Raw genomic sequence first — 24263 nt, 5'->3', positions numbered from 1 at the left:
AATGGGTGTTTATCACTACAAAAAGTTTTCTCTCCCCCCACCCCATTCTCCTGCTGGTAATAGCTTATGTAAAGTGATCTCTCTCCTTACAATGTGTATGATAATCAAGGTGGGCCATTTCCAGCAGAAATCCAGGTTTTCTTCCCCCCCACACACACCCCCCAAACAAACCCACTCTCCTGTTGGTAATAGAATAGCTTATGTAAAGTGAGAGAGCTGAATTGGAATTCATTTGCAAATTGGATACAATTAACTTAGGCTTGAATAGAGACTGGGAGTGGCTAAGTCATTATGCAAGGTAACCTATTTCCCCTTTTTTTCCTAGCCCCCCTCCCCCCCTTTCCTCAGACGTTCTTGTTAAACCCTGTGTATAAAAACAAACATCTTCTGTATTTTCCACAGTATGCATCCGTTGAAGTGAGCTGTAGCTCACAAAAGCTTATGTTCAAATAAATTGGTTAGTCTCCAAGGTGCCACAAGTCCTCCTTTTTTTTTTTGGTTTTTTTTAATGTTATAATTCTTGATGTTTGATTTGTGTCTATTTATTCTTTTACGCAGAGACTGTCTGGTTTGACCAATGTACATGGCAGAGGGGAATTGCTGGCACATGATGGCATATATCACATTGGTAGATGTGCAGGTGAAGGAGCCTCTGATAGAGTGGCTGATGTGATTAGGCCCTATGATGGTGTCCCCTGAATAGATATGTGGACCCAGTTGGCAGCGGGCTTTGTTGCAAGGATAGGTTCCTGGGTTAGTGTTTTTCTTGTGTGGCAGCTACTAGGCAGCTCTCCTACACCACTTTCTACAAGCCATTACCCTCTGATTCCACTGAGGGTTACCAAAAGAAACTACAGCATTTGCTCAAGAACCTCCCTGAAAAAGCACAAGAACAAATCCGCACAGACACACCCCTGGAACCCCGATTAGGGCTATTGTATCTGCTACCCAAGATCCATAAACCTGGAAATCCTGGATGCCCCATCATCTCAGGCATTGGCACCCTGATAGCAAGATTGTCTGGCTATGTAGACTCCCTCCTCCAGCCCTACGCTACCAGCACTCCCAGCTACCTTCGAGACACCACTGACTTCCTGAGGAAACTACAATCCATCGGTGATCTTCCTGAAAACACCCTCCCGGCCACTATGGATGCAGAAGCCCCCTACACCAACATTCCCCACAAAGATGGACTACAAGCCGTCAGGAACACTATCCCCGATAATGTCACGGCAAACCTGGTGGCTGAACTTTGTGACTTTGTCCTCACCCATAACTATTCCACATTTGGGGATAATGTATACCTTCAAATCAGCGGCACTGCCATGGGAACCCGCATGGCCCCACAGTATGCCAACATTTTTATGGCTGACTTAGAACAACGCTCTCCTGCTGGTAATAGCTCACCGGTCCTGATCACGCTCGTTACAGTCTGTCTGGTAATACCCATTGTTTCATGTTCTCTGTGTATATAAACCCCCCCCCCCCCCGTATTTTCCACTGCATGCCTCCGAAGAAGTGAGCTGTAGCTGAGGAAAGCTAATGTTCAGATAAATGTGTCAGCCTCTGAGGTGCCCCAAGGAGTCCTCGGTCTTCCTGCGGATACAGCCTAACACGGCTGCTACTCCGCCTCCACTCCGAAGCTCTCCTTCACAAGACCAGGCAGGACCCGTGACGGGAGTAGCCCGCCAACCCCATGGAACAGGTCATGAGAGCCCAGGGCTGCCTCGCCTCCCAGTGCCGGGATCGCCCCTCCCCCTCCGCCAACGGGCATAGCCTTCTTTTCCCGCCCTTTCTAACGGTCACTCCCTGCCCTCGCGCCCCCCTCATTCCTCTGCGCTCGTGGCAATCCCAAGCCTCAGCTTCAGCGTCGACGCTTGCGCAGAGAAAAGACTGCACACCCCCCCCGGACGCCGGCGCGCGGGCGGAGGGACGAGGGAAGCCCCGAAGTGGGCGGATCCGCCAGCCGGCGCGCGCCTGAGGACGTGGCGCTTTCCAGCCAATCCAGGCCGAGTCGCCGCAGCCCTTCGGCGCCGCCGCGCGGCTGGAGGAAAGCCGACGGGGCGCCCAATCCGAGCCCCGCGCGTGGCGGCGAGGGAGGCGGGGGCGATTCCTGATTGGGTGGCCGGGCGGGCGCCGAGGGCGGGGCGGGCGCCGCTGTTTCCGGTCCGCGCGGCGGGTGGCGAGCTGAGGGAGAGCGAAGCCGGAGGGTCTCCTGGCGGGAAGAAGGTAACCGAGGGTGTCGGCCTCCGCCACCCGCTGGCGCCGGGGTCTGTCTCCCGGGAAGGGGGAGGGAGGTGACAGCCCTGGGCCGGGCCCCCGCGCGCTGCGGGCCCTCCCCGGCCTGGGGGCCCGGTGCTCAGGGCCGGGCGGCTCCCCCGCGGGGGAGGGGAGCCTGGGGCCGGCCTGGGGGCGCGCTCTGGCCCGGGGCTCACGCGGGGAGCGGCGGCTTGGCCGTGACGTTCTGCCGCTGGAAGTGTGTGTGTGTGCGGGGGGGGTGCGCCTTTGTTCCTCGCCCCCGCCTGGGACTGGGGTGGGTCGCCCCAAGCCCGCCCGCGGCGCCCCCCCCCTCGAGGCGGGGGGGGGCGCGCTCGTGCAGCGGCCCGCCCGGGCCCGAGGGCGTGGCGCGCCCGCCCTCGTGCAAGCGCCCCAGCCTGGCTTGGTGGCAGGGTCAGTGGGGCAGGCCAGGGAAGGGACGCGGGGTGCAGCGGCTGGTGGCTGCAGAACCAACCCTGGTGTTTGTGTAGCTGCTCCAGAGGCCACGGTTGGGGGGAGGGGACTTTAAGGGCCCTGAAAGCGGGGGCTGATGACGTGAGACTTAACTCACCAAGAGCCTTCGTTATTGACAAAGCCTCATTCGTGTGTTCGGCACTGAGCGCCGCATGGAGACTACAAGAGCGGCCATACCATAGTGGGACAGATCCGCGGTCTAGCTAGTCCAGTATCCTGTCTTGCAACAGATGGTGCCAGGTGCTTCAGAGGGAGTGAACAGAACAGGGCAATTATTGAGTGATCATCCCCTGTTGTCCAGGCCCAGCTTCGGACCGTCAGAGATTTAGGGCCACCCTCAAGACTAGCCCTGCCCACAAGGAGCTTACCTATGGCTGCTTGTATGACTTATAAGGGCCTGAAGTCTGTCACTACTTAAAAAAGCTCTTTAGACCTAGGATGTGACCCTGTACGTGTATCTGGAATGGCATGTGGCTCACTGGATGGTCATTTGTGCTGATTTATTGCATCACCCTTTGAGAAATTGAGAGGAGATGCGCCACTTCAAAATTGAATTTTTTATTTAATAAAAAACAGCATGTCTGTTGTCTTGTTCACTGAATGTTAACAGAAGAGCCAAATAAGGTTTCAAGTTGTCGAAATGTCAGCTGTGCGGGTGAATGAATTTTTTATTCACCCACGGTAAATTGCTGTACTGTTTCTCACCATTACTCATATTGATAATAAAACTAAGTAGAGTTTAGATACCCAGATGATAAAAGACCTGTATAAATGCCCTGAAATAAGTAATTTTGCATTTCCATTATACTTTGTCCCAGAGGATATGTGAATTGACATATTAGCTACATGGGGGTACGTGAAACAATCTCTCTAAAATAGTCATCTCTATGAAAACAGTGCAGTTGGATACTACAGCTATTTCTCCATGCCTCGTGCTGAAGGTTGCTGCATTCTTTTCCCCTTGTCCACCCTATGCAACAGTGACCTTTCCTGTAACCACCAGATTTTGAAATGGAAAAACTTCAAAGCCAGTAAATATTTCTTTGTATTTGACTAGAGCGGTTGTGTGAGTAAAGTCAACTATTCCCTCTCTCCGCCACCAGGTGAGTATGTACTGCACCTCCTGATTTTCAACCAGGATCATGAGTAAAGATCTGGTGTTTCTGTGTGACAAGACATATCATTAGGCCATGGGCTGGTTCATGGAATCCATGTTAATATTATTAAAAGACAATCTTGAGCATAATTTCAAGATTTGTTGAGCTGTGTTGTCCATGTTTTTTCTGTGTGCTGGAAGAGATTTTTTTTTAATGTATTATTGTAGCACCTCGGAGTTCTAGTCATAGACCAGGACCCCCTTGTGCTAGGTGCTAAAGAGCCATTCAGGTGTTGCACTGTTGTGAGTGACCTCTTGCTGCAGATACTTATTTGCAAGAAAGGAATAACATGAAGATCAGCATTCAGATCTTAAACAAGTTAAGATTGCTATGAGCTCCTATTGTTGCAAGTAGAGGTCTCTCAACTCCAAGCCACCTCCTACCTAATTACCACTTCCTAGTACCCACGATGAACTCCAGTACCCATTTATGCAGGTAGCTTAACAGAGAGTGGGCTAGTGTTGATTATAAAGATATTGTTAGTTCATGGCTTGCTTATTGTGACTTAGTGGAAAAAACTTACATCAGTGAGGTAAATGATGGCTTGCTTTTCCTATTGATTGTAACATAATTTAGAGGGTCCTTAGATGTTGCAAAAGTTTTGTCATATTCTGTAGACAGAACTGTTGATGACTTGCAGAAAACATTCTCTTTAATAATAACTTTAGCTAAAGATTTTTCTCTTGTTTGCATTGGAACAAAATCTCTGATAGTGGATATGAGATTGTGTCAGAGGAGTCTAATGTTTGGATAGGGTGGAAATGATTAAAATGATTCTGGGTGGATTTTATTTAAATCAAATTGATATAAATCATGATTTAATCATGGTTTTCTACATAAAAGTGGTTTCAGAGTAACAGCCGTGTTAGTCTGTATTCGCAAAAAGAAAAGGAGTACTTGTGGCACCTTAGAGACTAACCAATTTATTTGAGCATGAGCTTTCGTGAGCTACAGCTCACTTGTGAGCTGTAGCTCACGAAAGCTCATGCTCAAATAAATTGGTTAGTCTCTAAGGTGCCACAAGTACTCCTTTTCTTTTTACATAAAAGTGCATTCTTGTTGGTTGTTATAACCTTAATACATATTCTTCACAACTCAGAAATAGATGTAGGTTTCATTTTTAGAAGGGACACACTATACATTTTTAAACAGTGATTTATTTTGAAAACCTTTCAGATTTAGTTTTACAGCTATATCAGAAAATGAATGATTGGTTATTTCATTTACCAAAGGTAATTGAAGCAGATATTTATGAATCCATTGGGAGGTGCACTATCTTCAGTTCAACAGGTTAATCATTAATATTTGGCGGATTTTCTTGCCAGGCTGTATTAGGAGGAGAACATCACCAGACAGACATTTAAATATTTTTTTAACTAAAACAACAATGTTAAGTATTCTTGAATTTTTTCTTCAACAACAAACATATAATATTTTAAACTAAACAAGCATATGTCCCTCGCTTCTCACATTTATCTCCAGACTTCTTCCCCTTGTCCAGATCTATTCAGCTCCCAACAATCTTCTATTCATTGAACCTTTTGAAACTTTGCACTTTTAGAGAGAGGTAAGGGATTGACTCTGTGTACACAAATTTGCAGAGGTACAGTATAGTTGAGGTCTGTTATTTCTCACCTCTATATAATATTTATTTTAAAACATTTTTGCTGTTAACAAGCATGTTACTTCTGGAGACACAAATCCACAGTTTGAGAACTGCAAAACTCAGCATCTCTGATGGTATCTTCTAGACTGAGCACTGGGTAGATAGAAAGATTAACCTAAATAATCTATACAGAAGCCTGTGAAACCCCATAAGATTGGGTCCCTAATCCATGAACTATTGGAACTCATTTACAAAACTTTTCTTAAACATTACATGAATATATTGTCTCATACTATAGAACTAGAATTTATAATCCCTATTCCATGATGAGATATCTTTGAGCTATAATGTATCTTAATTAAAACTATCTTTAGATAGATTTTTTTTATTTAAATCGGATTTTTTTGATAAAATGCTTTTTGAGGAAAAATCCTAATTTTTTTTTAATCGTTTATTTTTATCCACCCTGAAATGATTACGGTCCTGACCATGCTACAACTTTACAGGTTAGAACCAACAAACTGCTTCAGAGTGTCGTTTGTGTCTACATACAGCATGCATGAAACTCTGCAATTGTGGCATCTAACAGCATCATCCCTACCAGAAGACTAGTCTGACACATGGTTGTCTTCCTGTAACCAGTCTTGCACACCTGTTTTTTTCTTTTTTTTTTTTCTGGTGTGGATAGGACCCCCTTAAAAGTGTTTGGTTTTGCAGGTTTCCCTTTACACTCTGGTATGTCCTAACACACAGAGCTGGGAGTATTATCTACTTGAAATGTTCTGTGTGCATGTCATTAGAGTGCTCTGAGTTTTCCCAGAAAATGCTGATTAGTATAGGGTAGGCTGCATCTGAGGAGTGGGTTCATAGATGATTCAGGCATCTCTAAGGCAGAAAAACTTCAGTGGACACAATTCTGTCTCTGTCATTGTAACAGGGTTATATGAAAGCATTACAAACTCGTTTCAAAACATAATTGTAATATGGAGACACCTTAATATGGTGGGATTATAGAGTAGCAGCCGTATTAGTCTGTATTCGCAAAAAGAAAAGGAGTACTTGTGGCACCTTAGAGACTAACAAATTTAGTTGAGCATAAGCTTTCGTGAGCTACAGCTCACTTCATCGGATGCATTCACCGATGAACTGAGCTGTAGCTCACGAAAGCTTATGCTCAACTAAATTTGTTAGTCTCTAAGGTGCCACAAGTACTCCTTAATATGATGTTTACTCTCCACCTGAATACTGTGATAAGTTCTGGTCATCCCAGCTTGTAGGGTTCAGAGAAGGTCTATAAAATTGACTAGATGCATGGAAAGAGTTGTACATGAGGAACAATTAAAAAGGTTAGAATAGTTTAATTTAAAAAGTAGAAAAAATCATGGCACAAAATAGAGAAATATAAAAATGACATAGCATAGAGAAAGTCATTTGCCTGTTCCTGATTAATCTTTCTCATAATACAAGAACACAGGGACATACAGCAAACAAAAAGCAAACATTTAAATCTTTTTAATGTGATGGAATGAACTGAACAACAAGATACTGAGGTTAACAGCTTAGTAGGATTAGAAACTTTAATAAAATTATGGATATTATAATTAATAAAAGATATAAACCCTTATGCTTCAGGAATTAAGCCAACTGCTAACTTCCTGAGGTTGGCAAAAAATTTCCTTTACCAGGTGGTGGTTCTGGACATTTTCAATTTCATTATAGAATATTTAAATTTTTCCCTGAAGCATCTGCTATCACATTTCTTGTGTTTGTAAGAGTTTTGAAAATGTAAAGCATTTTACATTTAGCATATAAGTACTAATAATTTTCATAACCATAATGTCTATGGCTGGAGCAGTGTTGAGACCTGAATTAGTGTCTGTAAAGCATTTTGAGATCTTTAGAGGCAGAACTTTTTGTTTTAAAGTAGTACAATTATGTTCTTTGATTAGAATATCAAAACTTGAAATAATGAACAAAATTAAATTAAATCAAATAGAACAGTTGCATGAGAGTCTCTGTGGCAAATCAGGTTTGCTCGGTGTTCTCTCTCTTCAGAGTAGATATGTTCATGCACAGTTAAGATGGCAGACTGCCTGAATGCTTTATGGAGCTGAGGAATCCTAGTTTTATGGTGATACATGTTTCTGTTGCAGAAGGTAGCTGAGAACACCTGACATTCTTGGAGGTTTCCAGATGATGTTCCCCTCCCTCCTTCCAAATGTTCCAGCATTCAGGGTGACACTACTTAGGTTTTTTTGTTTTTTTTAACAATCAGTGAACAAAAGATAAATCACTGACTGGCCACCTGCCTACCCACTATAATTTCCATGTTTGATCGTCTTGATTATATAGCCAGGAGGGAGGAAATGCTTTTATGCGTTTGTTTTCCATACAGACATATGAAGTGCAGTTAAATTTGATCAGAAAGTAGGTTGGTTGCCTTTCTAAATCTTACATTCTTTCTCTGTCTGCTCCTTGTTCTGTTGGGCGGGCTTGGTTTAAGGAATTTATAGGAAACACAAGATTTGCTACATGGGATTCAACCGGTGGTCCATCAAATCCTGTAACTTGGCTCTGGCAACAGCCAGGTGCTTCAGCAGAAAGTATAAGAAACCCTACAATGAATAGTTATGGAATAACCTACTCATAAAAGCTTCTTTCTTAACCTTGTTCATTTAGTGTTTGATTTAATGCCCTAAGCATAAGGGTTTACATTCATTAAGCAAAAACCAAACCCTTTTGCTGTGTAGCATACTGGGTTGATAAAAATAGACGATTTGTTTAAAAAAATCCTATTTTCTATTTAAATTGCATTTTTGTAAAATTTAAACTAAATACAGGTTTATTTTTTAAAAACAAACCTATTTGCAATTGACAGCCTATATTAAGGCTTAAACTTACCATATTTAATTTAAATTATTTTAATACACAAAAAATAGTATTAAACAGTACATGTTTATCACCAATTTTTAATGAAAGTCAGACCACTGAACTGATGGAAATGACTGGCTGAGCACCTGGAACCAGAATTTGCTGAAGTGCTAAACCAGCTTCTGATAGCAGTAGCTTCTTCTACAGGTACAGAGAGAATATTTTCTTCATTTCAGTTTATTCAGCTAGTTCAGTTCAATTACTAGTAGTTCCTTCAAAGTTAAGAAACCAGTTGAGAGTTGAAAAAGCAAGAAAGCTTGTTTTCTTCTTCCAATCTGGGGGAAAAAAACTAGGTGTGATAGGATGAGATCTACTAGTTCTGAAATTGTGAAGGACATGGTGACCAGAAACCATTAGTTTAATTCACTACCTATAAATAATATGTATTTGTTTCATATATCAGTTGTTTTGCATTTAAAATTATTTTTGATTATTCTTTTTGAATGTATCCAACACATTTAAGGTACTTAAATTTTAAAAAATGCTGAGCTTGACACAAATCACAAGTATATAAATTTATAAATAAGAAATACAGGTGAGTCACATCATATGCACATTTAACTTATGCAAATTCAACAATACGCGCTCGGCAAAAATAAAAATAACAAGATATCTGTAAATAGTGCGGGCGATTCCGCCCACCATTCCACTAGATGAGCGTATGCCCTGGAGTGAGCATGAGATGGGAGACGTGAATTTGCTATTCCCTCAGTCTGTCTCAGTTCCCGCATGCCTCTCATTGTGTGAGCATCTTGCCGCACTGAGTGTGATTCTAGTGTTTAAAGATACTGTACATATTTTTCATACAACATGGCCCCTAAATGCAAGGCAACTACTTCGTCTGGTGCTCAACCAAAGAATCAGTGATCTGTTCCAGTGCTGGAGGAAAAACTGGCTGTGCTGGACTTACTGAGAGACAGTATGTTGGTCTCCAATGTGGCGCATAAATATGGCCACAACGAATCTAGCATCCATGTCATCAAGATTCGAGAGAGAGAAATTCGTCAAGCCGTGGCATTAAGTGCTCCAATAACTGCTAAGGTGATGAGCCAGGTGCATGATAAGACTTTAGTGAAGACTGAAATGGCATTAAACTTATGGCTGGAAGACGTGAACTGTAAACGTGTGCCTATCGATGGCAACACGTTGCGAGAAAAGGCTCTTAGCCTCTACACGCTGTTCAAACCTGCCGCTGAAGAGGGACAGCCTTCTGATGAGAGAGAATTCAAAGCCAGCCATGTTTTAGGAACCGCTTTAGCCTCAAAAACTTGCAGTCTACTGGTGAAGCTGCCTCTGTCAATGAAGAGGCAGCAAAAGCCTACCCCCGAACAATTAAAGAAAATCATAGAAGAAAAGAGCTATCTTCCAGAACAAGTTTTTAATGCTGACGAGACTGGGCTCTTCTGGAAAAAAATGCCCAACCGCACTTACACTTTGAAATCAGAAGGACAAGCCCAATTTGCTGAAGTATTCCAAGCAGCGAAACACTTGAATGATTTAATTTCTGAATACGATCCCTCTATGGAACGAAGCCTCAAAATCACACATAGTATTACGGAAGATTTGAGACCACACCAAGAAATGTTTGAGCAGCTCAAGAGACAACAGCGACAGTTGCCGATCACCATGTTTTTCAAGGAAAAACAGCCAGCAGCAGATGAGCCTACGCAATCAACTTGAAAACTGTGTACAGTATACTGTACTTTATGGGCGATTTAAGGGATTTGCAAGGGTAATTTTGACTATACGCGATTTTAGCCTTATGCACTGACTTTAGAACCTAACCCCCACGTAAGATGCGAGTCCACTGCACATCATTCCCCATTTTCTAGCATAATAAATGTAAAAATTAAGAATCTGAATGTAAATTAAGCTATATAATTGCTTAAACAAATGTATAGCTACTGTGTATCCTTCTGGTTAGCAAAAAGAAGCACCAAATTTAGCATAAAAATCTATATTTTATTGCAGATCAACATATTTTAATGGTTACTAACCAGTAAAAATCAAACTTTCCTTAAGAAAATAATTAAAGTACAAATGAACGATTAAAACTGATGATTTAAATCAAGGTTTTCTGCTTGCTGATTTAAATCATTAAAATCAGTGACTCAAATCACTTTGATTTAAATCAGTCCGTTCTGGTAACATAACTGTAGATGGTCGTATTATCCACAAATGTCTAATACTCTTTTAAACTTTCCTAAATCCCCATGCTCAATGATACCTTGTGATAATGAAGTCATAGATGAATTATGAATTGTGTGTGTATGTGGGGGCATGATTAGTTATTTGCAGCATTTTGATTCATGTAATGTCTTTGTTTTTGTATTATGAGTAATTAAATATGGGCTCCCCTTTTCCTTCTCTTTACCATGCAATATGCCGTATGTCCTCTGTAATATTCTTTCTTATACATCTCTCTAAGCAAAACAGTACAAATCTTTGAAGTCTCTCTCTACCTTTATTTTATTCTGGTACTCTGAGAACCTGCTGATTCTTCTAAATCTTCTTATAGATAAGAACCAGAACATGAAGACATACCATGATTGATATAAAGGCTTTGTAATTTATAACTACTGTATGTCTAGCTTCAATATCACAAGTTTTATAATGTGATCTGCTTTGAGATTGGCAACTCCAAATACAGAGTTCTTGCGTAATATGAATGGTGGAGCTCTTTGTCAGGGTTGCTTGTTCCATCTGTTTTAACTTCATATCTCTTGGTGTGAATATTAGTTACATAGCAGGATTATCTTCATCTGATTATTTCTTCAGTCATAATAATCTTTAATCTCTTCCACTGTCTGGGAAACCTACATCTGTGTTGAATGTGGCATTGAATCTCATCCTAACAACTTCACAGTGATTCATGTGGCAAACAGACTGCACAAATCCATTGGATATTATTCGTTACTGTGCTATTTACATCATCTTAAACTAATATTTGTAATGTGGTTATGCGCCACTTAAACAACAGAAATACTGTGATTTACAAGAAGACTCAAGTAACTGTTCAAGTATGTATTTATTTAACTTTTCCTACTTGTTTCACTTGCTTAAAGGATGGCAAACTTTCCTTTTTGTTATTGGCTTTTTAACCTCTTGAAGTAGTTTAAACTAATGTGGGAGGCTTTTTTCATGACTCCTATTTCTGTGAAATAGAACTTAGTTTTATAAAGCTACTTCTTGCAGGACTTTACTCTTTTTATGTAAACATCTCCACTTGTACCATAGTGGGTGAATGTGAGTGCCTATGATTTAGATATTGGGTATAGGTATGTTACCCACTCATACTTCTAAATTCAAGTTATGACTAATTAAATCAGATAATCAAAGGAAATATTTGTGTGAGAGATGGGAGAGACACTTGCTTACCTTTGGAGACTAGAATAGTTTACCCTTCATGAGTCCACTTTTATGTAATACCTGTCTCCTAAAAAAAATTTTGGGCTGGGGAAGAGATGTGCATTTGTAATCTGATTCTAGGGTTTGAAGACTACTGAAGTATCTGATCAGGATTCAGAATAAATAGTCTACAGTTTCTGTTACCTATTTGTATTGGATGTGTTGGGCTAAGGACAATTAGGGCTATGATTGCCCTAATTGAATCTTCTTACTGCATGAATCTAATAAATCAAACCAGAATATTTGAACTGTTCCAAGTTAAACATTAGTCTTCAGTGTGTATTTGCATTCATTGTCTTTTAATCCAGGCTGTGCATCGTTGTAGTATCTCTCTGCAATGTATCATTTCTAATTTGGCTGCAACGTTCAACTTTTGGAGATAGTACCTATGTTTAATTTGGAGGCAATAAAGTAGCATCTAGGTCAGGGGTCTCAAACTCAAATGACCACGAGGGCCACATGAAGACTAGTACATTGGCCTGAGGGCCACACCACTGACCACCCCACCGCTTCCCTGGCCCTGCCCCCACTCCACCCCTTCCGTGAGGCCCCGCCTCTTCCCACCCCTTTCTTGACCCCATTCCAACCCCTTCCCTGAAATCCCCACCCCAACTCTGCCCCCTCCCTGCCCCCAGGGGGCGCAGGAGGGGTGTGGCTGGGGGCTCAGGGCAGGGGGTCGGGGTGCAGGGTACGGCAGGCAGCTCAGGGCAGGGGGTTGGGGTGCAGGAGGGGTGTGGGGTGTGGCAGGGAGCTCAGGGAAGGGGGGCGGGGTGCAGCAGGGGGCTCAGCAGGGGGTTGGGGTGCAGGAGGGGTGCGGCAGGGAGCTTAGGGCAGGAGGTCGGGTGCAGGAGGGGTGTGGCAGGGGGCTCAGGGCAGGGGGTTCAGCTGCAGGAGGGGTTCGGGGAGCAGGGCAGGCTGCCTGCTTGCCCTGCCTCTGCGCCGCTCCGGGAAGCGGCCGGGACCTGGAGGGGGGCACAGGGGTCTGTGTGTTGCCCTGGCCGCTCCTCCAGGTATCTCCCCCAAAGTTCCCATTGGCTGGGAATGGGAGTTTGGGGGGGGGATATCTAGAGGAGCGGCCAGGGCAACACACAGACGAGACCCCTGTGTCCCCCCTCCCCGAGGTCCCAGCCACTTCCCGGAGTGGCGCAGGGGCAGGGCAGGCATGCAGGGAGCCTGCCCTGTCCCCGGTGTGCGCCAGGCCGGAGCTGCTCTAGGTAAACGCTGTGGGGGTCGTGAGGAGCTGGTGGGCCGCAGGAAATAACCCCGCGGGCCGCATGTTTGAGACCCCTGATCTAGGTCAGTGGTGTCAAACCATAAGGCTGTGTGGGCAGGATGCGGCTTACATGGAATGTTAAAATCTTAGATTCTGCAGAATGTTGTTTGAAAAACAGTTTCTCGGTCTCATGGTTGCCAAGTATACTTTGTGAATAGCCATGTTGTCTTCCCGAGTCCGCAGACAGCCTGAAACAATTGTGCTGAGGTGTGCCTTCCTGTCCCTATTAATCTAACTGGAGTGTTAACTCTAAAGCTTAATGATACAATTTTAAATGTCGTCATTAACTAATTCATTTCTGATCATTGCAGATGGCATGGGGAAAGAGTAGGAGTGAAACCTATGGTGGGTGGATTTGGGAGTTACTTCAGTGAAGGAAATGCAGAAGGAAGAAAGGAGAAGCAATATAAAGACCCAGGAAGTGGGAGAGAAGTAAAGAAAGGAGGTTGGGGTTGGGGAACAATGCTCATAAAAATGAGTTTTCCCGTTGAGTGATGCTGAATACAAGACGTTACTGAACAAAAACAAAAACATTTTCTGTATTAAGACTACATTCTGCCATTAATCTTTGTGCAGACTGTACATTGACATCAGTAGGAATTCTGTTGTAGATCAAGAAGAGTATATAGTCTTAATTTTCCCAAAACCACAGAAAGTGTTTTAAAGTGAAATTCAGCCCTCTGCACTGAATGAGTTTGACAGTGGCAAACCAAGTGTTTGTCTGGAGGGCTGCACATCTTCGGGGTTTTGTTTTTATTTTCAGTCAATATTGCTGCACCTCCAATAGAGGTGATACTAATATAATTCCTCATATTTGAAAGAAACAGAGTATCTTTTTAAAAGACATTAAATATGGTGAATCATAGGATAAGAATAACGTGATTGTTTTTTGGTTTAGTCCTTAACGCTGCAACTTTAACGTAGTAATGTAGATTTTTGCTGCTGGTCGCACAAGATTTATTGAGGGGGAAAAATGATGGGGAGAATATCCTAGTTCTATGACCGACAGGACCCAGTTGACAAAAGCCAGCTGTTGCCTCTCTGTTATTAGTGCACTATGCATTTGTAGACTTATGGCTCGTCAACACCTAAAACTTAGATCAACCAAACTACCTTCCTCAGGGATGTGAAAAATTCACACCACAAGAGTTGTTGTTCTGTCGACCTAAGCTCTGGTGTAAGTACCAAGAGGTCGACAAAATAATTCTTTCATCAGCTTAGCTATTGCCTCTGGAAAGGGTGGATTTACTACAGTGACCGAAAAGAATTCTTCTGTTGCTGTAGCAAGTGTCTGTGCTGCAGTTGTGCCACTGTAACACTTGTTGTGTAGACATATACTTAAAAAGCAACCATTTGCCAAAGGCTTAATAGTGTCTGTTCATCCGGTAGGCTAAGGCCCCGTTCCTTAAATGGGCTCCACTAATATGGAGTCCCATTGACTTCAGTGGGATTTTTTATGTCTGCAAGACACCTGTATATCCTGCTGATGGGCATGGTGTAAAAAGTTAAACAAAACAAAACAATCCTGTATGAGATAACAGTTAACCAAGACTTGTCAATTTTAAATGTTAATAACTTCAAAATTATTGACCTAACTTACTTCAAATTTGCCTCAAATTGTTTAGGTCTAATTGTGAGCTACAAAATAAGACAAGCTTATAAGAAATTGGCTCTAATTTAAAAGGCACGGACAATTAATGTGAGCAAACCAGTTTTGAAGACTGCAGACTTAATTAGTGGTGTATGCACTTAATTAGTGCATAACACACGTGTGTGTGCCTGGAAACCGTAAAAAATGGTGCATGTTCAGTATGCAATTTTCAAACTCCCATAACTTTAAACCGATTCAATTGTATTTTTTAAACCATCTGAAGACGCTAGTTGTGGACTTGACAAAGGTCTTGGAAGAGCCTTGCTGAAGGCTGAGATGCGTGGTGTTGTTGATAGCCTCGGAGGGGGGCCCTATAGAAATGCAGTGGCTACTTGTAATCCGTGGATGAGTAAGGCAGAACAAAATGAAAAGTTGGGCAGAAATTCCGGGTGTCTGGATTCATCCATCGTTCATTATTAAACACAGAAAATTGAATCTGAATGAGTATCTTGGGAGAAGCAAACCCCTAAATGACTTGTCTGTTAATATCCCAAAGGTTCATCTTGAATCGTCATGACCATTCAGCAGTTTCTTGTGTACCTATCCCTTTGTGCGGTCTGTGTCCTCACCAAACCCACGGACAAGAAGGACCGTGTTCACCATGACCCGCAACTCAGTGACAAGGTCCATGATGATGCACAGAACTTTGAGTATGACCATGATGCTTTCCTTGGTGCAGATGAGGCCAAAACCTTTGACCAGCTGACACCAGAGGAGAGCAAGGAGAGACTTGGGTAAGGAAATTAACTAGCTTTTTACTTCATTTGAGAAGAACTACCTCACATTTTTACTCATCTGGAATTTTGCAAAATAGTTTTTCCCATTCTTTGAAATGTAATCCTAAAACTCAAGTATATTGATATTTCTTCTATACCAGATGACTGTTTGGTACAAATGTTCTAAATTTAAAACTTTAAATGGGGTTCAAAAGTCAGTAGTAGCTCAAGTGCTACCAGCAAGCCAAATGTAGCCTTGTAAAGTTATAGGTTGTCTGCAGCACATCTCATCTTTAATATGGAGCTGTTTCTTTATAGGTGTCAACATGCAATATGGTCTTGCCTCTCATATCAAGTTAAAGCATTGCGTGCTGGGCTAAGTTCCCTCTATGTTGCGCAGCCATGCAGCAACCTATTAAGCCCCGTGCAGGCGCTCAGGCTGCAGTGGGGAGAGATGCCTCTCCCCAGCCCAGCCCCAGACCTGCGACGGCTGAGGTCTGAGCCCTCTTCCACATTCTGAACCCCTCTGGCCCACCCTCGCCAAATGATTTTTGTTATGTGCCCCTGACACATCACCTCCATGTTGCTGTTTGCTCCACTCCATACAGTTCAAGGTAACTGGGTGCTGGCAAGTTGCCATTATTTAAACAAAGCTTGGCTTCTGTCTTAAGGGAAAACTGAAACCCCTGGCAGGAGCTCTCTAGCCATATTGATTCCCATCTAGGAGGCGACTGCTGCACAAAAACCACACCCGTTGGCACAAGCTAGTGAAAATAGCATACTTTTTAATTAACTTTTGTCTTACTACTTTCACTCTAATTGGCTCCCATTGATAATGCCAGGATATGACCTTGAGAAGGATAACAGTAAGAGCTGGGGCACAGCAGTTGTTTGCTCTTCAGCATAACAGGGCATTCCCTCTGTCCAAGTGTCACGTAGCTGCACCTGTCACCACTCTGGTTTATATTTGGCTTTACACTTTGAAGCATAAGCCTACCCAATACTGAAAGCTGCTGTTGAAGTGGCTTTTGTGAGTGCCCCACCTATGACACCTCAGCACACAGCCTTCCTAGCTTGCCAGATGCTCTAATATACAATTTTTCAGCTTTATTTAAGGTTTAAAAACTATAAAACTTAAATAAATGTCTTTATGGTATTAACACTAAAATTATTACAGCATAAACTGCTTTTTGCAATTTAGTTTTCTGTGTTTTTTCACTCAGCTTGGCAATTAAATTAGACCAATCAATTTTGCTTTTTAAATTCTCATGTACGATTCTTGCATCATAAATGTAAGAAAGTGCTCTGTAAACAGACAAGACAGGGCCCCTGCCTCAAAATGCTTATAAGTGACACAAACAAAAATAAGTGCAAGACAACTGGTTTTGGAGACATTACTGAGGTGACGATATATGCCCTATGCTTTGCACAAAGATGGAATGTTCATGTTGCAGGGACTGAGTGGGGAAAGATTTGAGTCCAAATTAAATTAGTGATTGGCACGTAAAAAAAAAAAAGTTTTATGTAAGGCTCTGCAAAGACTTGCTTTTTATAAAAGCCTGAATTTCAAGAATAAACTACCTGAGTGTGTCTACGTGAAATACTTGTTTTAGTTCTCCAAACGGGTGCCACTTTCATCTGGAAAAACTAATACATAGCACCCTTTTTGTAAGTTTCCTTGTTTTAAAATCCTAGTATGAAGTTATTGCACATTAGGTCACCTTCATTGTATTTGTTCTCCGTCTCAGTTCCTCCAAGTTCCTAAAGGAATCCTGATGGTAGGAACATAGGCATTGTCATATTGTATCAGCCAATGGTCCATTTAGAGAGACAAGGTGGGTGAGGTAATATTGGACCAACTTCTCTCTAATTTCCTGGGACCGACACAGCTACAATTACACTGCATGCAATGATTCATTTTAGTCGAGCATTCTGTCCCTGACACGAATACCATGGGCTTCAGGTGAAGGTGTGTTTTTTTTAAAAATGGACAGTTATATAGTAGCATGTCCAGGGAATAGATTTTTCCTAACTTTACAATATACACTCACAATCTCAAGTGCTTGTCACAATCATACTCTTTCAGGCTGAGGAAGACTAGATCAGAAGGTTATTGAAGGAGGCATAGGGAGTTGCCTTTGTTTGACACGAGAAATGATTGCCTCCTGCCTGGAATTACTGTGTGTCCGCTCTGTGGCACACTTAGCTCAGGGAGCAAGAGACTGCCTTGGAAATCACACCTGGATGGTCACTGTGCCAACCAACATTTTTCATAACTTCCAAAGCGCTTGGCTCCCAGTGCTGCTGAGGCAATGAACGCTTTCCCAGAACGTGTGTAACAAGCTTTGCTTGGGCTGTCAGTTGTAAAATTAAACAAGCTTGTTTTTATTGCTTTTGTGAAGAAAGTGTTCTAGTGGGAAAGATCAACAGGTTCTCTTCTAGTGCAAGAGAAATGTCTAGCTCGGAAAACTGGTTACAGAATGTAGAAATATGCAAGAGATCCTCTTTTCAGGTTGTTTTGCTTTTCTAGCCTTTAGGTTTCATCATTGCTTTGCATTTTAATTTCACAGTCCTGCAAAGTTATTGGCTAGAAAAGCTGGCAATGGGAAGAGTGGGGATTAGGGTAAAATTTTGCTCCTTAAAAATGTCAGAATGGGTATTTGAACCCACCCCTCCCTCTGATATGCCATTTTTCCTTGTTTTACATGTGAAAGGCACTTTCATTACTCTTTCTGAATCTGATCTGGTATTGTGCTTGGTCAGTCATAACACACTACTAAACCTGATTCTTGTGGCTGGCATGTTTGTGTGTGTCTGCTGTTGAAAGAGCCCAGCCTTCGGAGTTGAGAAGGTTCTTGCTCCAAAGCTTTTACAGCACCGCTTTTGGCTGTTCCCTGAAGTCACTGCCTTTCTGGTGATCTTCACGTTGTCAACTGAACTGGAGTTCAGCATATGATTAGAGCCACATGCGGCCTAACATGCTGCTGTTATGTACTCCACCGATGTGTTTGGAACAGCTCCTTGTGCTCTGCATGATCTAAAAGTGGATAGAGTGTGACTCAAGGAGCATTCCATAAGCTGCCAGACACGAGGCAATGAGGGGAGTGCTGAGGAAATGGGAGCCTGATGAGGCCTGTCCTTCCCAGCAGGCAGGGCGTTGGAGATGGGAAAGAAGGGAATGTATCAGAGTCGTAAGGAATCACAAAATAACTGCGGCATCCTCTCTGTCGTGCTGTGATGCATTGTGTTTTGCATCAATATATGATGAAGCTGTATTTTTCTTACGGCTATGAAGAGGAACGAACAAGTCACTATTCCAGTAGCCTGTGACCTACTGAGGCTGAACTGTGCCCCGTCCATTCTGAATCAAGTATTCTCTACATCAGTCTTGTAAATCACTTTCTAAAATTGTGCGACTGGCAAACGCATATAGGACGACACCAGCTGGAAGGCAGTTTTGGGTAGCCTGCTGGGTTACAGTTTGGAATTGACTTGTTCACTCCTGCATACAGGTGCAGTGTCCTGCCCGTTAAAATGCGCTGCTCTGAGTAGAAAGAGCCTTATTTCCCTTAACTTTTCCTGCATTTCTCTGCATTTTCTACAGAAAGATTGTAAGTAAAATAGATGAAGACAAGGACGGGTTTGTAACTGTGGAGGAGCTCAGAGACTGGATTAAATTTGCACAAAAACGCTGGATTTACGAGGATGTAGAGCGTCAGTGGAAGGGGCACGACCTCAATGAGGACGGCCTCATTTCCTGGGAAGAGTATAAAAATGCCACCTACGGCTACATCTTAGGTAGGTCTTTATTCTTGGGGTAAAAGCTTTGTGGAGCTGGCACCTTGAAACTTGCTGTTTTGTCTTGTAGAATGATTGTAGATAAAATAGACACGGATAAGGATGGGTTTGTGACGGAGGGGGAGCTGAAAGCCTGGATTAAGAAGGCCCAGAAGAAGTACGTGTATGACAATGTCGAACGCCAGTGGCAGGAGTTTGACATGAATCAAGATGGATTAATCTCCTGGGATGAGTACAGAAACGTGACATATGGCACTTACCTGGGTAAGGGGCGAGATGTCAAACCTGCAGACACAGTAGTCGCTAATCAATAAAGCAGAAGTGTTGTGTAACACAGAGCATGGAGAGGTCTTGCAGTAGTATAAGATTCAACTGGGAACAATCTTTTCCCTCATATTAGTAAGAGGTCCGTGAAATTGGCAAGCACACAGAAGAATCTTAAAAGCTAAAGTTTGTATGAAGATGCAGCTTTGTAACTCTGCTTTATTGATTAATTTTAATTTAAAAATCTAGTCTAAAATTCAATCTGAGCAGTAATCTTGACAGTTTTATTCAAGGCTTCTGGGCAGACCCTTTGTTTAGCATTTAGTTTAACTCTCCATTGCTTGTAAATCCCACTTGAAGCTCTAAAGCTTTTCCCTAGCAATATTTATCCACTGGTGGCCTTCAGTATCTGCAGAAATATATATGTGGCTGTGGAAATGCAGCCATACTGTAGTAAGGTACTGTATGTTGTCTCTGTATAAATTGTGGTTCACTTGGCTTTTAACAGCTACATTTCTGGAATTTGAAGCTCCTGAAGAACGACCTCAACTGTCTTTTCTTAAACTTAGGACGAAAAAAATAAAATATATGTCTTAGCTCTGTTTCTCTTCTCCACTCCACCCCCACTTCCAGTGGGGGCGTGCCCTTTTTTTAGCGGTGGCCCTGTGACATAAGGCCTAGATCTGGTTTACGAAGAAGTAAAGACTGGCAATATCTGTGGAGATCTTTGAAGGGGGGAGTTGGTGAGGGAGGGGCTATTTTGAGTAGGGCTGTGGGAGAACGAAGACTAGCAAAGGGACTTGTAACCTGGATTGCATACAGGTGTAGTATGAACATAAGAATGGCCATATTGGGTCAGACCAAAGGTCCATCCAGCCCAGTATCCTGTCGGCTGACCATGGCCAATGCCAGGTGCCCCAGAGGGAGGGAATCTAACAGGTAATGATCAAGTGATCTCTCTCCTGCCATCCATCTCCACCCTCCGACAAACAGAGGCTAGGGACACCATTCTTTACCCATACTGACTAATAGCCATTAATGGACTTCACCTCCATGAATTTATCTAGTTCTCTTTTAAACCCTGTTATAGTCCTAGCCTTCACAACCTCCTCAGGCAAGGAGTTCCACGGGTTGACTGTGCGCTGTGTGAAGAACTTCCTTTTATTTGTTTTAAACCTGCTGCCCATTAATTTCATTTGGTGGCCCCTAATTCTTATATTATGGGAACAAGTAAATAACTTTTCCTTATTCATTTTCTCCACACCACTCATGATTTTATAGACCTCTATCATATCCCCCCTTAGTGTCCTCTGTTCCAAGCTGAAAAGTCCTAGCCTCTTTAATCTCTCCTCATATGGGACCCGTTCCAAACCACTAATCATTTTAGTTGGTATGTTGGAATAAATTTTGCAGAGCAGTGTGACTGTTTCTGGACTCACATAATAAATTTATTACATGCTTTCAAAATGTATGTTGCATCTTGTCTGCTCTCTTCTGGCTAATCCATGTCCCTCCAGGGCTGTTTCTATCACTTCACTCCGCCGAGCAGTTTTAGACAGCTGTGAGGTTTGGGGCTTTTCCCCCGCCACTTTTAAGTAACCCGTTAAAACTAAGACCAGCAATGTTCAGTCCAGCACCAATGACTGGTTAAGAAGAAAGATCCTGTGACCCTGTAGAACTAGAAACAAGTCTTATACCACGAACTAGAAAGGGAAAATACCAGATTTCTGATGGGATCCACAGCACTTGTTTCTAGTCCTGGGATATTCCAAGGTATCTGATCTTTACAATTTGACAATGTTAAGTATATAGAAAAACTACCTTGGGTCATCCTGAGGGTTTTTATGGCTTTCTCTGAAGCCCGTGCAGTTGGATCAGACCCCTGTCTCTGCAGGGGTATATTTAAAATGTCCTAATGAACAAAGTAATATACTCAAAATATTTCTCAAGTTTTATTTGTAACACATATGGCATATGTAGAGCCCATGAGAAGGTGGTATGCCATAAAGATCTCATTCCCAGGATTTTGGGATGGGCACATTACTCACCAGTGCCTCAGGTTAATGCTGATAAAATCTTCATAATGCACTTGCACCACCTTTTACTCACTTCATTATATACAATTTATATATACAGATATATTTATCTACTAAATAGTTAATATATTAAAACTACTCCGGTCTTCCTTTCATAACTACAATGCTGATCTGTCCCTGACAGCCATGTATGTGTAATGGCTTGGCTTCCCACTTCTGTTCAAAGGTCAATACTTTTCCATAATAGTATCTGGTAAAAGATCCTCATGTCTGTTGTGAAAAGCTATTTTCCCTTTTTCTGGCATGAACAAATTTGGAAATGCCTCTCAAACGTTTGATGCCCAGCCAGGAAACTAACAATCCCTTTATCTAATTGAGAACATACATCTTTCATGCTGTAGGAGCTGAGACATCATCCTCTTTCACTGCGCCTCTTTTGGCTGTTATATGTAGTATTTTTAAAATTAGGTTTTTGTGATCTAAATGAAACAGCATGTTAGTAAGCTCCAAGACCATGCTAGTCACTTCACTGCTGCACTTGAATAGTGTGTGTAAGCTTCTGAGTACCCCATGCTTTAGCATACATCACCAGAATGCAAAAGGAATTTCTGTGCACCGAGGCTGTGCACAATGATACAATAAGCAGGCTCTCTGTGGAAGATTTGCTTAGATTATGATCTGATGTCCTTGTTAAAGAACAAAGCCATTATATTCTTTGCTTATGTTTAATATTGGCTCTAAATGGCACCAACTTCATATGCAGGCTTCAGAACCTGGCACCTGGCCTTGCTGGTATGTTGCTCATAAACAGTGATTTTTATTTATTTATTTATTTTTAAGTACTCTGGATCTGCATTCTCTTCCATCTGTGGAGTTCAGCCTATGATTAGAGCCACGTGCGGCCAGTGTCCCAAAGACAGCTTTCTGAATTTTCCCATATACACTGTTCAGAGTAACAGCCATGTTAGTCTGTATTTGCAAAAAGAAAAGGAGTACTTGTGGCACCTTATAGATTAACCAGTTTATTTGAGCATGAGCTTTCGTGGGCTACAGCTCACTTCATCGGATGCATACCGTGGAAACTGCAGCAGACATTATATACACACAGAGATCACGAAACAATACCTCCTCCCACCCCACTGTCCTGCTGGTAATAGCTTATCTAAAGTGATCATCAAATTGGGCCATTTCCAGCACAAATCCAGGTTTTCTCACCCTCCGCCCCCACACACACAAACTCAGTCTCCTGCTGGTAATAGCCCATCCAAAGTGACAACCCACCTTGATTATCATGCACATTGTAGGGAGAGTGGTCACTTTGGATAAGCTATTACCAGCAGGAGAGTGAGTTTGTGTGTGGGGTTTTTGGAGGGGGGTGAGGGAGTGAGAGAACCTGGATTTGTGCAGGAAATGGTCCTCCTTGATTATCATACACATTGTGAAGAGAGTTGTCACTTTGGATGGGCTATTACCAGCAGGAGAGTGAGTTTGTGTGGGGGGGGGCGGAAGGTGAGAAAACCTGGATTTGTGCTGGAAATGGCCCAACTTGATGATCACTTTAGATAAGCTATTACCAGCAGGACAGTGGGGTGGGAGGAGGTATTGTTTCATGATCTCTGTGTGTATATAATGTCTGCTGCAGTTTCCACGGTATGCATCCGATGAAGTGAGCTGTAGCCCACGAAAGCTCATGCTCAAATAAATTGGTTAGTCTCTAAGGTGCCACAAGTACTCCTTTTCTTTTTTCCCATATACACTGTCAAGTACTCCATGCTGTGGTGAACCGGGGGTGTTAGATGTAAGTGCTCTTGAGCTGGCCAGATGAAGTCCAAAAGAGCAAACCTGGATGCTGCTGCAATGTTAACAGTGCCACTAGGTGACCTGAATTTCAGCGTGTACCTTGAATGTTTTCTGCATCTATTTCTGTTGTGGCCTTGCTCTGCAAAGTTCTAATGAGCTGTGCAGTTGAAGTCAATAACTGCAAATCACTAAGTCTTGGCTTGGTTCATAGCTCTTTAACGCCAATTTTTTGGAGAGTCTTAATCTTTTGTAAACAACATAAGAATTTTTGTGCCAACATGTGCAAGTAGTTTACTAAAGCACTTAGTTTAGCCTAGCATGACATGAGGACACAGCGGGGGGAGAAAAAAAAAAGAGCAAGCTAGATAGTTATTTGCTTCCTTTAATTTACCCTTAATTAATTCACATTGTTGTTTCATATGTGTTTCTCGAAGCAGTTATCCTTGTCTTTTAAGTTACACTTAAAAGAAATGTATTCCTTATACTTCTGCTCCATGTAAAAATGAACGTGAGACTGGTGACCTCATAACTTGAATTGACGGTGCCATTTGCAGAAGTTGTAGGAAATGGAGTGTCAGCCAGACCACTGTATAGCTTGGGTGCTAACTTACCCACAGAGAGATAATGTTTTTGCTTTAGTAGATAAATGGACAATAATAGTATAGCCCCCAAACTGTCACAACTGAACATACATTCACCAGATCAAAATTCCTTTTACTGTTTAATATTTGCCTAATCAGAATTTTACAGTGTCAGTATTTAATTTAATGTTTCATGTTCACAAGATGGTAACCACATTCTGGACTAAATAAACTCTAAACTGGGCTTTTGTTAGCCCAGGATATGATTAATTACTCTGACAAAGGGGCACCTGTATGTTATTACTATTTTAG

The 24263-nt window shown here is 42.4% G+C and overlaps 1 protein-coding gene across 2 annotated transcripts in view; it reads left to right on the top strand.

Moving 5' to 3' along the window:
• Nucleotides 1-2156: 2156 nt before the first annotated feature.
• The window catches only part of CALU (calumenin), a 29527-nt gene continuing 7420 nt past the window's right edge, over nucleotides 2157-24263 (top strand). Inside the window, exons 1-3 of one of the 2 annotated variants that reach the window (XM_077837634.1) lie at nucleotides 2157-2229; nucleotides 15253-15490; nucleotides 19341-19534. In XM_077837634.1, coding sequence (XP_077693760.1) covers nucleotides 15270-15490; nucleotides 19341-19534 — 415 coding nt within the window. In that variant the 5' untranslated portion in view covers nucleotides 2157-2229; nucleotides 15253-15269. Of the gene's footprint in view, nucleotides 2230-15252; nucleotides 15491-19076; nucleotides 19271-19340; nucleotides 19535-24263 lie in introns of both variants that reach the window. The other variant, XM_077837624.1, reaches the window with a different exon arrangement.

This window comes from Eretmochelys imbricata, chromosome 1 (assembly GCF_965152235.1).
Source record: "Eretmochelys imbricata isolate rEreImb1 chromosome 1, rEreImb1.hap1, whole genome shotgun sequence".
Taxonomy (NCBI): Eukaryota; Metazoa; Chordata; order Testudines; family Cheloniidae; genus Eretmochelys; species Eretmochelys imbricata.
This window is presented reverse-complemented; position numbering and strand designations above follow the sequence as displayed.